Source organism: Thermobia domestica, chromosome 5 (genome assembly GCF_964235325.1).
Source record: "Thermobia domestica chromosome 5, izTheDome1.hap1.1, whole genome shotgun sequence".
In the NCBI taxonomy this organism is placed as follows: domain Eukaryota; kingdom Metazoa; phylum Arthropoda; class Insecta; order Zygentoma; family Lepismatidae; genus Thermobia; species Thermobia domestica.
The window spans coordinates 266,922,637-266,935,720 of NC_137458.1; the positions used below are offsets into that span (position 1 = coordinate 266,922,637).

The following is a 13,084-nucleotide window of genomic DNA, read 5'->3' on the forward strand; positions in this document are numbered from 1 at the left end:
TGCTCTTATACATGTTCCGAATGTTTTCGTTTTCAGTATTATTTTCAAGTACATTAATTTTAGCTTTAAAAAAATCCCGTTTCTTCCTTCTAAACATTTTGAAAGTTTCCTGTCTAATATCAACGAAATTTTGTGTGGTTATGTCGTTCGTATTTTGCAGCCATTGCTGTTTCGTCTGTTTTCTGTTCTCCGCTAGTTTAGTGCATTCCTGGTTGAACCATGGTTTGTTCCCATGTATTTCCGCGTGTCCCAATTCTTTTGCTGAAATCTTAATGCTATTCCTAATTTGAACCCAAGTATCCTCATCACCAGTGCACTCAAACCTCCTAAAACTGAGAATTTAATTCGACACTTCAATCTGATATTCCTCTCTCGCCTGACTCTCCTCTAATTAAACCTCTCCGTTTTCAGGCGTTGAATATTTCCTTTATTCAACGATAATCTCTCTCTTGTTATCGCCACTACCAGGTAGTGACCGGTATCACAGTCAGCTCCTCTGAACGACAGAACATCAATTATGCTAGACTGTCTTCTTCTAGCGACTAAAACGTGACCAATTTGATTATTCGTTTTTCCGTCCGGTAAGGTCCGAGTATATTTATGAACGTTGCGATGTGGGAATTTTGTACTCTTCCTGATTAGGTTTTTGGATGTTGCGAAGTTGAGTCTAACGCCGCTGTCATTACTTTCCTTATGCAGACTTTCATTCCCTATAATTGGCTGAAAATATCCTCTCGTCCTATCTTTGCACTGAAATTCCCTAACAGAATTTTCATACGGTATTTATTTATTTATTTATCATTATTACCTATTATAGAGCTTTTGCTACCTTTACAATAGGTTTTACAGGTTAATTTTATATTATTCTTATAATAGTACACAGTATTGAAAAAAAAAAGAAAAGAAAAAACAGAAAGAAGAAAAGAACAAACATACACAGAACAATTAAACAAAACAAAACAAAAAAAAATGAATACAAGAATAAAGTAAAGGTATCGGGGGGAATTGTTCAAATACATGTTCTTACTTCGTAAAAAAAGTGCCTTTATATCGTCATCCTTATCTTCTGTTGGGGCATGTACATTTAAAACAATAACACCACACCACAACACACTGCACCACAGAGCCTTAAGAGTAATAAAAGAAAGTCTATCATTAACAAATTCAATCCGTTTAATTGCTGACATTATTCGTTTGTGCACGAAAAACCCTGTTCCTAATTGATGATTATATTATTTCCATCTCCGTACAAGAGCGTAAAATTTCCGGACTTCATTGTTCCCTCTCCTTTCCATCTAACTTCCTGAACTCCCATTAGGTTCATTCTATATTTCTCTAACTCGTTCGTTATGGATTTTAACGCGCCTACCCTATAAGGACTTCTTATATTCCATGTTACAAATCTAATGTCCATTTTACTTTGCAGAGATCATGCCAAGTTATCAGTCCTAATATATATATATATATATATACGAGGGTTGCAACTTAAACAGTGGCAACACTGCTGTGGAGACACTATGCAATGAAATGTATTAGTGGCGCTGATAGCGCACGTTGTTGACATACCTACCTAACCTCCGAGCAAATAGACTCGCCAGTCGCATGTCACCGGCAGGCGCACAAGCGAGGGAAGCACAGTCACTTGTGAGCGAGCGGTCTAACGTAAAGGTGTCACTATGTTTTCGAAACAGGAACAATGAAGTTGGATCAAGATTGAATGTGCCAGAGGTCGTACAGCACGACAGCGTCATCAAGGGCTTCAAGAGGCGGTGGGGAATCGGCATTGTCGTACAGAACAGTGGCACGGTGGGTAAAAGCCTTCAGCGAAGGTCGGCAAACTGTGGCAGACATGCATCGGGTAGGTCGTCCTAGCGTCTCTGAAGAAGTGCAAGCTGTTGCCATGTTAGTGGACAGTGATCGACGCCTGACGATTCGTGAGTTCGCCAACGAAACCGGATTGGCGCATTCGACTGTGCTTCGCATCCTGAAGGAACGCCTGGGCATGCGCAAAATTGCATCACGATGGGTTCCTTTATGTTAGACCGCTTGCTCACAGGTGACTGTGCTTCCCTTGCTTGTGCGCCTGCCGAGACGTGCGAGTCTATTTGCTCGGAGGTTAGATAGGTATGTCAACAACGTGCGCTATCAGCGCCACAAGTACATTTCACTGCATAGTGTCTTCTCCACAGCAGTGTTGCCACTATTTAAGTTCCAACCCTCGTATATATATATATATATATATATACAGGATGAGGTTTTTACCCCCACGCCAAACCCTCAAGCTGAAGGACTACCCCTTGTCGTCTGTCCGCGATTGCTTATTCAATATATTCGCAAGTACCCTCTATATCTAGAAGCCTTCTCGATACGCAACCTATTGTTTAGATCAACCAACGAAAGAATAGCGATACAGAATAAATTATGTACAGCTTTCAACTAGAGAATTTTACACGTATTATCAGCATCTGTGCCAGCCAGAAAATCATCAATTTATAGTTATTATTCGAAGTTGAAACTTCGCAGGTAAGTTTATTTTCTGTACTTAAAATATATTAAATAATAACGTCAACGTATTACTTTTAGTGCGACCAGAGGGAACATAGGAATCGATTTGTACCTAGCTCTATCAAATAGAGGGGTATTCTGTGAATCTGTATATTTTTGATATAAATGCAAAGAATACCTCGTTGTTCAGGTTAGTAATTAATATTACAATGTGTTCCATAGGTCTATTACTAATTATTTAATTACTAATAGCTTTATATGCTAGCTACTTGTTTGTATAAAGTATAAAAGGAATTACAAATGGAATGATTATATATAAATATATATTTTAAATGTATAAAACGCAGTGATCCAGTACTTTCTTCTTCAATATAGTATAGAAAAAACTAGCAGTAAGTCTCATATCCTAAGTGGCGTGGATGGTGAAAATCGAATTCTTCGAAATATCGGCAGTATAGAATTGGAATTTTCCTTACTCTGGAACTCTGTAGTATCGAAATTAACTTTATAATGTGTTTCAGCGCGCTCCGTTTTAAATTGCAGCAAGACAAAGATGTCTAAACTCGTGATCCCGGCTCTCGGGCTCAATCAGCCCCAAGGAAAAAATTAAACGAGAGCAGTGTGTGCAATAAGTCCACAGCTATTGCTACAGCTTGAGTCTGGGAGAGTGCGAAAGTCTAAGCTAGCATAAGCCTCGTTGAAATTACTGAGCGCAAGCGCCTTTGAGAATAGTAAGCCTCAGCTCACGGGAGCCCGGAAGCCCAACTACAAAATGACCATCTCTGCAGCAAGACAGTTCGGTGGTCAACTCAATACTAGCTATGAAAGGGAGAAAGAAAACGACTTAGTTCAAAATTAGGTGCAACAAAAAAGGATAAAATAATTATAATAATAACTATTTTAACTTACCCTTAATTGCGTCTTGATTGATTTTCAAATATTGAATATATATATATAATAATAATAATAATAATAATAATCTAAACCCACTTACGATGGCACGCGAAACTGCTGAAACTGTTCGACAAAATTATAGCAGGAAGTAAAAAGTAGTAAGCTCAAATACTTATTACAATTTCTAAGAAGAAAAGTATACTTTGTAACTCCAAAAGACTAAAGATGGTGGCGTACCGTAACTTATTGGCAATTAGATTCACAGCTTCCATTGTATCCATATTCTCTTTATACAGGACAAAATGAATATATCGTTTGCTTCCTGCATCTCGTTGCCGACGGATAGATCCTGGAATGACAATGGAAATTAATTAGCACTCCAACTACATTATTACTTAGTAAGTTTAAATGAAATTCAAGTGACATTTAAATATACCGAATAAGCTATTGATATACATTATGAGAGAGTACGAGTGTATATAGCAAGTGTGGATTAAAAGCTTCAATCTACCATGGGCCACACACTTTTCATTATATTATATTATGTTATAATATATATATATATATATATATATATATATATATATATATATATATATATACAGAGTATTTCAAAACAACAGCAACAACGTTTGAGAGGTGATTCCTGACACCAAGATAAGACGAAAAGTAAAGACCAACCTGGAAGCACAAATGCTTCCTTTTGGTGTTATAAGCTGCCGAAAACATGAAAAAATGAAGTTTAAGGGTCCACAGCTTCAATACTATGGAGCTTACCGTAGTCGGGTCAAGACTTTATTTAGGAACTAGTATATGTCCTATCCAAATATCTATGTTTCAGAATCCTGCGGTATTTTCGCAACCATTTTTATAGAGGCAGTTAGTGTGTACTTCAAATTATATGGCCGGGGTCTAAAAATAAACCTAAAATATCGTTCAAATATGAATTTATATGACCAATAAAAACAGCATTTCCATGTTCATGTTCTTGAATCGTGTCAAATGACTGGTGTTAGAATGATCGTAACGTTTTATTAGTTACGAGGTTGAATACGGAAACTCTCCTAACATGAAAATTTACTTAACTGAAATGGTGCACCCGATTTTAAGAGGCTGGATGCACTTGAGAGCCATGTTAGAACAAGGTTAGAACGATAAGAACTTCCTCTCTCACCAAGGATTGAAACCGAGCCATCCAGTTAACAGGCAGACTCCTTAATAACTATGCTATCACAGCTCTTTATATAGAGTACAACATGTGGTTTCTTCGTAGATACACACAGAATTACTGTTGTTGCTGGAATAGCAGTTGGTGAACAGTAAGGTGATATAAATCTTAATTTTAAAAAATTGCTTGTTTCTAAAACAGTGTTAATACCAAAATACCGCTGCTAACGCTGTGCATTGTTGAAGTGAGAAATCCTCCCTCGTTCCTCTCACTAATTTCAACACTGAACTTTAGGAGTAAGTCTAATCTCCAACAAAACACACTGTAATGAAAAGGTAGCATAATATAAGGATTTGCTTAAGCTAGAGGTGTGAAATTTGTCAAACTCTTAACTAAAAATAATGGATTATGTAATTCAGTGTTCACAGCTTCCACTCCTAGGAAGATGAAAATAATAATAAAACAAGTGGTTACGTGCCTCAGCGTTATCAAAAATTTCATTTCTAAGGAACCAATTCTTATAGCGTTTTCTCAATATATATAAACCTGACATGACTTTGTGTTTTCTCATCACAGAAAAAAACTTCTGAATCCTTCGAATGAACTTTCGAACATAGTACTTGATTCGAGTCGGGTTTTCATCCTGTCACTTTCATTAAGATGCATTATCTTAAAGGAATGGGAAATTGCTATATACGTCGAAAATTAACTATCTCACAAGCCTCTCATATTAGAGAGATGAAACTCGTTATTTGCAGAACTGGCCACATGCTCCAGCGTTTTCGAAAATTCTGCTTCTAAAGGTGGTAATGGGAAAACCTTCTAAAATATTTTAATTTCCCATTTTGTATTCATAAAATGATCGGAGTGCTGAAACGTTTGAACAGTTTAAAATTATTTTTTGAATATAATTAGCAGCTGAATCAAACTGGTATTTTTTGATCAATTCACTTTAATTGAAAACAACGAGTGTGATCCACTAGCACATAAAATATACCACTAGGCACATCATCCAGTACTGCGTTGCCACATTTTGGTTTTTTGACAAGTATAGATAACATGTTCTTTTCTGCATAAAAATGAAAATATCAAGAAATGTAACAAACGAAAAAAAATTTATGACACTATATATCGAACATTTAAGGACATTCCTACGAATATTTAATCATTATTTTCTATCAGTGAGGAACAGGGCCCTGTTTCAGCGATAAAACTGTAAAGGTGTTATTTATTGGTTGAAAACAGCCCATTATGACAATTATAATTAGCAATTTTCAAATTTGAAGAACATTTAAGTAGCAAAGTTGTATTACTCCTTGTATCGAACGGATTGTGCTATATATCGATCAATGAGGTTTTAATTATCGAACAGGATGTTTTATATATTGAACAGCGGGGTTTAAATATCGAACAGAATAGTTTATTTTTAAACAAGTTCACTTTAAGGATGATATAGTTTCATTGTAAACACATTGCAATAATTCTAAAATATAAACTAAGATAGCAGACGCAAAGAGAAATGCATATTAAAATGTTTTAAGCTACAAAATGTGTTTTCATATTGTCACTCTTCAGGACCGATAGGAGAATCTTAACATTAATCTATTTGTTGCCTTTCTTCTTCTTCAGTTTTTCCCTGTATTCCTCGGAAGATATTGCATACATTTTCTTCAGCCCAAATTGACGGGGTTTCTCCGTGGCTTCAGAAGTTTGAGAAACTCTTTGAAAAATCATTACTACTACTTGAGGAAGGCAAGCATAATAATTCCGAAGCAATCTCATCTTGATGCAATAATTTTGACTGGTGAATTTTTACTTCAGTTTTCGAAATTACGGCACTAGAAGATTCTTCTTGGGTGAAGGCGCGTACACATTTAAGCGTTCATTATTCCATGTGAATTCATGATCATCACTTTCTTGCTCTTCGTTTTCTTCTTCTGAGCTTGAATCATATGTTGTTTAGTTTTTATCAGCCAATTTAGTTTCATGTGTCACACTGTACCTGGTTTTAACACTTTTCTAATAAGCATCCAAATCTGAATCACCATCACTCTGTTCCTCTTCGTCTCGTCTTAGTTTGACACGGAACATATTAAGAACTCGAGAAGGCATGAATTCTTCCAGATCATAAAGCACGAACTTCAGTTTCTGATGAAGAGTAGGGAACAGTTGTTGAGAAGATGAAGGGTATTCTAGTCATTCTCTTGCTGTGGTTTTCCCACTGGGGTCTTCAGAATATCGTCAACACACTTGCTATGATCCACAGCAGCAGAACTCAATGGATAAAGACCACACTTACGAAATGCGATTTTCACAATTTCTGGTTTGACGGCATCATCCCAAACTTTCTTCAATTGGGGTGCAAAATTTACCTTCGTTATCGATACTCCGAGAGTTTTGATTTTCTCGTCCTGAAGAGCGATCTTCAATGCTCGTTTCAAAGGTAAAAGTACGCGTACGTCTGCTGGTTGCAGAAGATGAATGGCATTCGGGAAAAGACAATACAGTATTCGATGATCGTGACAATATCCACTGACTTGAAGTGATAGATGATTCCTGCACCCATCAAGAAACAGAATAACAGGAAATGTAATTTTCTCAATCTCTAGCCACGGACTAAACCGTTGGAGGTAAGTCAAAAATGTCGTAATCTTCATTTAGCCAGTTTCTGTTTTCTCGTAGATCCATAGCTCAGGTACATTATTCTTCATAATTTGCTTTAGTCGTATGTTGCTGTAGATGATCATGGTTTGGGCGCAACGCCCGTCAGCACAGAAATTTCCAAGTACTGTTATGCCCTCTTTTTCTTTAGATGTTGCTGCAGTTCTCCTCACACTGAGATACTTTCCTGAAACCATGTGGAACAAAAAGTTTGTTTCGTCTGCGTTGAGGATCCTTCTTGAGTCTTTCATAATTGCACTTAATCTCTCAGATTCAAGATAGCTCGAAAGTTCAGCAAAACAGCCGCGTATTCTCTCTTCCGAAACCGCAGCCATGTTCTTGCTAATAGTTTCAGCCTTCTTCTGAGACAGGCAAGGGTGTCCCATTGGACCTGAACCAAAATTTCTCTGGTCTTCCATGCTTCAATGATGTGCTCCTTCCTAAAGACTGTACAATTTCCTGAACAGTATCCAGTAAATTACTTTTCTTAAACGAAAATCCTCTCTTTGCCATGTTCATTACCCATTCAGAAATTCCCTCTTCTTGTTGTGGGCTCAGGAACGGCTACCAGCCAAGAGCAATCTCAGTCTTCTGACGCCCAGATAATATATGATTTAAAGTTGTTAATAGGAACCTGGAAGATTCTCGATGCCTTCCTTTGGGACATCATACCGGACCTCACCTGATGAACAGCTTGTCAAGGCAGATAACGAATACTGGAATGGTTTCATTTTATGACAGGTTTGATTCTCATTTTGGGGTCACCTTCCTTGTTGGGTTTCTTAATTTTGCTCATTGTCAAATCCTGAGCAGTAGTTAAGGATACTCAACAAAAATGTAAACAATTATTTATGATTAACTTCAACTTGTTTACTAGTCTATACATTGAGGAGAAGAGCCTGGGTCAAAAGTATGAAATAAATGTGATCAACACGACTAAGACCTCGATTAGATGGTCTCTCTATGACAAAACATTACTATAAATGGTAAATCTAAATATTTTTTATAATGGTTTGAACCCAAGATCTATCAGATACAAGATGGATGGCTTACAATTCAGTGTAAAACTCGGTATTCAGTGCAAAAGAAATCAACAACTTGGTTAAATTAATAATTAAATCACCAATAGCCTTTCCAATTACAATAATGTTCGATACAAAAGAACACTTTTCCTTAAAGGAACCTCTTTTATCGAACGGCATTTCGATATTACGAAATGGGTCTCGAATATCAAACACTATTTTCTTTTCCCTTCAAATAAGATGATAGCTGAAAAGTAACATTATAACAAGTAAATATACATATATTGATATTAACACATCGTATTATTAAAAGGATACCTTATAATGACACCATCACACATGGGAAAAAGGATTATTACTGCGGTGCTGCATCTTACAAAAAAATATAGTGATTTCTTCAATCTCATACCAAAACCACAGACTAGGAAACTTTCCCGCGTTCGCTAATATCGAAACGTATCGACCTATTGATTTTAATAAGGCGAGGTTTGGAAGGGTGTGTTTACAAATTTCAGATAGTACGCAACGTTTTTGGTATTCTTATTTCTTAACGAAATGACCAAGGTGTTCGATTTTTAGGGGTGTTCAATATTTACTGCCATTGCCCTACATGTTAATTTTGTATCCACGATTTGTGTTCCGCTAAGATTACCTATCTCTAGTATGCATCTACGAAGAAGTAATATGTTGTGTATGTCGACAGCACCGGTCACCACCACAATAAGGTGCTGGTAAAGATATAAGTTTTGTCAAGTGTGTATACCGGATAGTATCTGTCTAAGTTCGTGTGTACCGAATTTTCATAAGTAGTTTAAAACAGGGTTTTTTAAATTTTATTTCTGCATTATTATTATTGTTGTTTAATTGTAAAAATCATTACCGTGTGTATTAATACAGCCAGGTCCGAATTAGCGTGCTCTCGTCACTGGGCTATATTTTCAGAATGGTTTCCTACCCTCATCCAGAAAATGAAAGCAGTGTAATGTCAAATATATTTCTACTTACCGACTTTGAAGGCACTGTTGTACATTCTACTGTGTTACATCGTAACATTGTATATTTTAATTTCAGAAAGGATGAAGTATGTTATAATCTATAATGTAGAAACGACCACGTGGAAAGTTTCAAATACAATAAATTAGCTTATTCTGTAATATGCAACAGCAAACGGATAAGTGGAATAGAAATTAAAGAAATAAACAATATCTTCTTAAGTATTATACTTAACATACTTGCAGCGTTGTGTTTTTGAATAGTAAGTATTTTCTGGTCATCTTTTTCCTTCGTATTGGATGTCAGCAAGGCACCAAATTTTTTCGAAATGGCCTGGTGAATTGCTCTTCTTTGCTCTTTAGTCATTTCTGTCACCTACAAAACATAAATAAATATCTTCATCTTTAATCATTTCTTTCAACAGCAAAACGCCAAACAGTATCTTCATCTTTGCTCATTTCGGTCATAATAAACATAATAACATAATAAAATAGTTCTTTTACCTTTGCTCATTTCTGTTACCTGCAAAACAAAATAGTCTATTCAGCTTAAGATTCAATTGATATTCTATTAAAAGTTCCTAATCACAATAAACTCAACTACGCTTACAGTTCAGATGAACAAGCTTAAACAATATTAAAAGTTTCATTCCAAATCCAATCATGTATCGAAATTTCAGAATGACATTTACGTGTTCAGAGTTCTTTGAAACTTTGTGCTACGTGAACTGGCGCAATGTCATTCTGAAGTATGGCGTCGTTGCCCAAAAATAACATCTGGACCAAATGGATGCCCATGGCCCTCTAAGACGTAATCACAACCAGCGACACAGCCGGTAAGCGTCAGCACACAACACACCAAAAACCAAGATACTGAGGCTCCAGGAACACAGAGTCGCCGCTATGTTTCACGGTTGAGCGAAGACGTTGCGAACCATGTTTCCTTGGGAGTCCACCACACACAAACACGTTCTATGGTTTGAAGTAAGGTCAACGATGACTCATCTGACCACATCACACGTTTCCAGTTATCAGTGGTTCATGTTGCATATTCGCGGCACCACTAGCGTCGTCCTAAAGAGTTATGGTCCCTTATTGACGGTTTGGTCCGCGGAACCCAACCCCTATATTCATGCCATGTAACTCGCGGCGAAGTATGTTCGTTGACACAGGCTGTGGGAGGTACTGCTTGCGTTCCTCCGTCGTGGTTCTAAATAATCCGCTTTAATGCTCAGGGGGACCTATCACTGACAGTTGTCTTCCAACCACTGTTCCTCTTCGCCGATGTAATTTTGTCTTCAGTTTTATTGGTTGTCATCACCATGGATACTGTCCCTCGCGAAACGCACAACACAACGCGTAATGTCACGCTCGCACCACATAACTGAGTGTTAAATTTACCCTGGCTAATCAGAAAGGCCGCTCATTCTACATTTTTTAATTATTAATTGGTATCAATGTACCAAGTAGTGCACAGTTCGCCCTAACATATTACCACCTACAGATCAGCGATGCGGTCGAAGCCTGCCCGTGCCTTCCTAAACATACGACGTGTTTCCTACTCCCGGTCTTTCCATTAAATTGCTAAGGATCCGTATGTATACACACTAAGTGCAATTTCTGTTCTTCGCACGCGAAGAATGATTTTATGGAAAATACGAACCCCTTCCTCATTAGAATATGCACTTCATGTAATGATAAAACTCCAAGGCAATCCAAATATTAATTATGTTCAAAAATTCATTTTAAATAAGATGACAGTTTCCTCAGTTACCATTTTATAAATACAATGTGGGAAATTAAAATATTCGGTGAGACTTCTGTCTGCTTATTTTTAATGAAGAATTTACATGATAAGTTTCATCTTCCTAACTTCAGAGGTTCGTGAAATATTCTATTTCTGGCAGAAATTTTAAACCTCCTCTTCACCCCTTACGATAAATATTTTAGTCAATATGATATAATAAAATCCCAGTTCGAGATAGGTACTAACCAAGTTCAAAAATTAATTTCAAATGGTTCAGCAGTTTTCCCATGATGGGCTCACAAAGCAGATAATGGTCATTTTTATTTATAACTAGCTGAAATGACCGTTCTTCACACGGGAAAAAGAGGTTTGTGGAAAGTATCAAAACTCTCTGCCTCCCTTTTCTTTAGGATACGAATTTCAATGAAAGTGTAACTATAAAAATCCCTAATGTCATCCTTTCCCATCCTCATTTCTCGCTCTTCTCATCATTCATGTCGATGTGGATGAAACTTAAACGGCATTAGTAGTTTCACTTTCATCCCTGCGCTCTCGAAAACTAAGGATCAGAAAGTAATATTGGTAGTTTTCGATTATTTTAAAGTCACGCACTTCCCACCCCTCCTCCCAAGTTAATGAGGGATGAATATTGCCTTAAATGGAATCGGGAACGTAACTATTTACCTCAGCGACCTCGAAAAGTATGAATTAGATATTAATAACGATAGTTTTCGATTATTTTCACACATTACCACTTCTCAACCCTACGCCTCACCTCTCATACTGATGAGGGATGAATTTTGGACTTAAATAGCATCTATTCATCTCAACGACCCCGACTATTGACGGGGTATTAATAGATGTCGGCGTGAGAGCCTCGGTCCGATTTCTGGCACGAGCTCAAATGGTTTGGATTCCAGGTTAACCTGTAGGTCCACGCCTCATATAGCCTCGCTGCTGAAATGGACGCTGTAAATGGATAAAACAATTATAGAAGAATTTTATTTACTTGTCTTTGGATTTGATGAGAATCGTAATTTTATTTTGCTTGATTCCTACCCATCGGGCCCCTTAGTTCTCCGAATTCCATTTATTCACATACCAGGTCTTGTTTGGAAGCAAGTCCTCTTTGATGTTGTCATCACTTCTCATCTACACACCAGCGAGGTGCATCATCTTTCTTGTAATGTGTTCATATAATTTCTACGTTTAAAAAAAAATAAAAATAAATATAACGTCTCTAGAAAAACACAATGTTCTCAAAAAATATATTTGAAATGATTATATAAATGACGATTTACTTCTGTAAAATGGAATATTAGTAAGATATTCAGTGACCGCATTCCAATAGGATTATTTTCAGTAGTGTTACTGTATCATTCCGTTACTGTATCATTCCTAACTATGAGAAGAAATTACGCTGAAAAGAGAAACCATCACTACTACTGCGGCACTGCGAAGCAGGGTTGGCTGGTTTAAACCAGCTGAAAAAAAAAAAAAAAAAGAAAAAAGAAAACGGTTTAAACCAAAACAAGAAAAATGTTCATAATAGTGTAAGTGTCCGTAAAATCTTGATAAACACATATTTGTGGGTTATCACGTTTCACTCCCGTATATTATTCGTATTATATTCAGACCTAAATTCCCTATTCATTACTCAGACATTATACTACAAAAGCAAGTTCTTTTAATAAGTTTATAAATGTTGCTTGTGTATTTTTTTTTTTATAGTTTGTTATTATGGTTATGCAATTGCAATCAAAGAAAAATTCTAAATATTGTTTCGTTTTATTAATGATAAAATACATCGAAATGTTGTTCGTTTTTTGGAGGGGTTCATACAAACCCCACGAGAGGCATTTACTGAAATCAGAAGTATCTTTGGTATCTATTTATGTATAGATGGGTCAGTGCCAAAGTGGACTTAAATAATTCGTATCTTCATTCACTTTTCTTAGTGATATGCAAATTAAGTCGTTGTATTCCTTTAACTTGGACTAATAAAAGTCGCAGTGAACTAACTTGGACTAAGTTAGTTCTTCTGTACTCTGCAATATTTTGAACTGTCCATATGTAATTCTGCATGCACTGTCCA

At 36.5% G+C, this 13,084-nt stretch overlaps 1 protein-coding gene across 1 annotated transcript in view; it reads right to left on the bottom strand.

Moving 5' to 3' along the window:
* Pus7 (pseudouridine synthase 7) overlaps positions 1-13,084 on the bottom strand; it is a 99,575-nt gene that overhangs the window by 44,906 nt on the left and 41,585 nt on the right. The window contains exons 6-7 of the mRNA XM_081760031.1: positions 9,483-9,618; positions 3,637-3,748 (exon numbers count right to left, since the gene is read on the bottom strand). Coding sequence (XP_081616157.1) covers positions 3,637-3,748; positions 9,483-9,618 — 248 coding nt within the window. The remainder of the gene's footprint in view (positions 1-3,636; positions 3,749-9,482; positions 9,619-13,084) is intronic.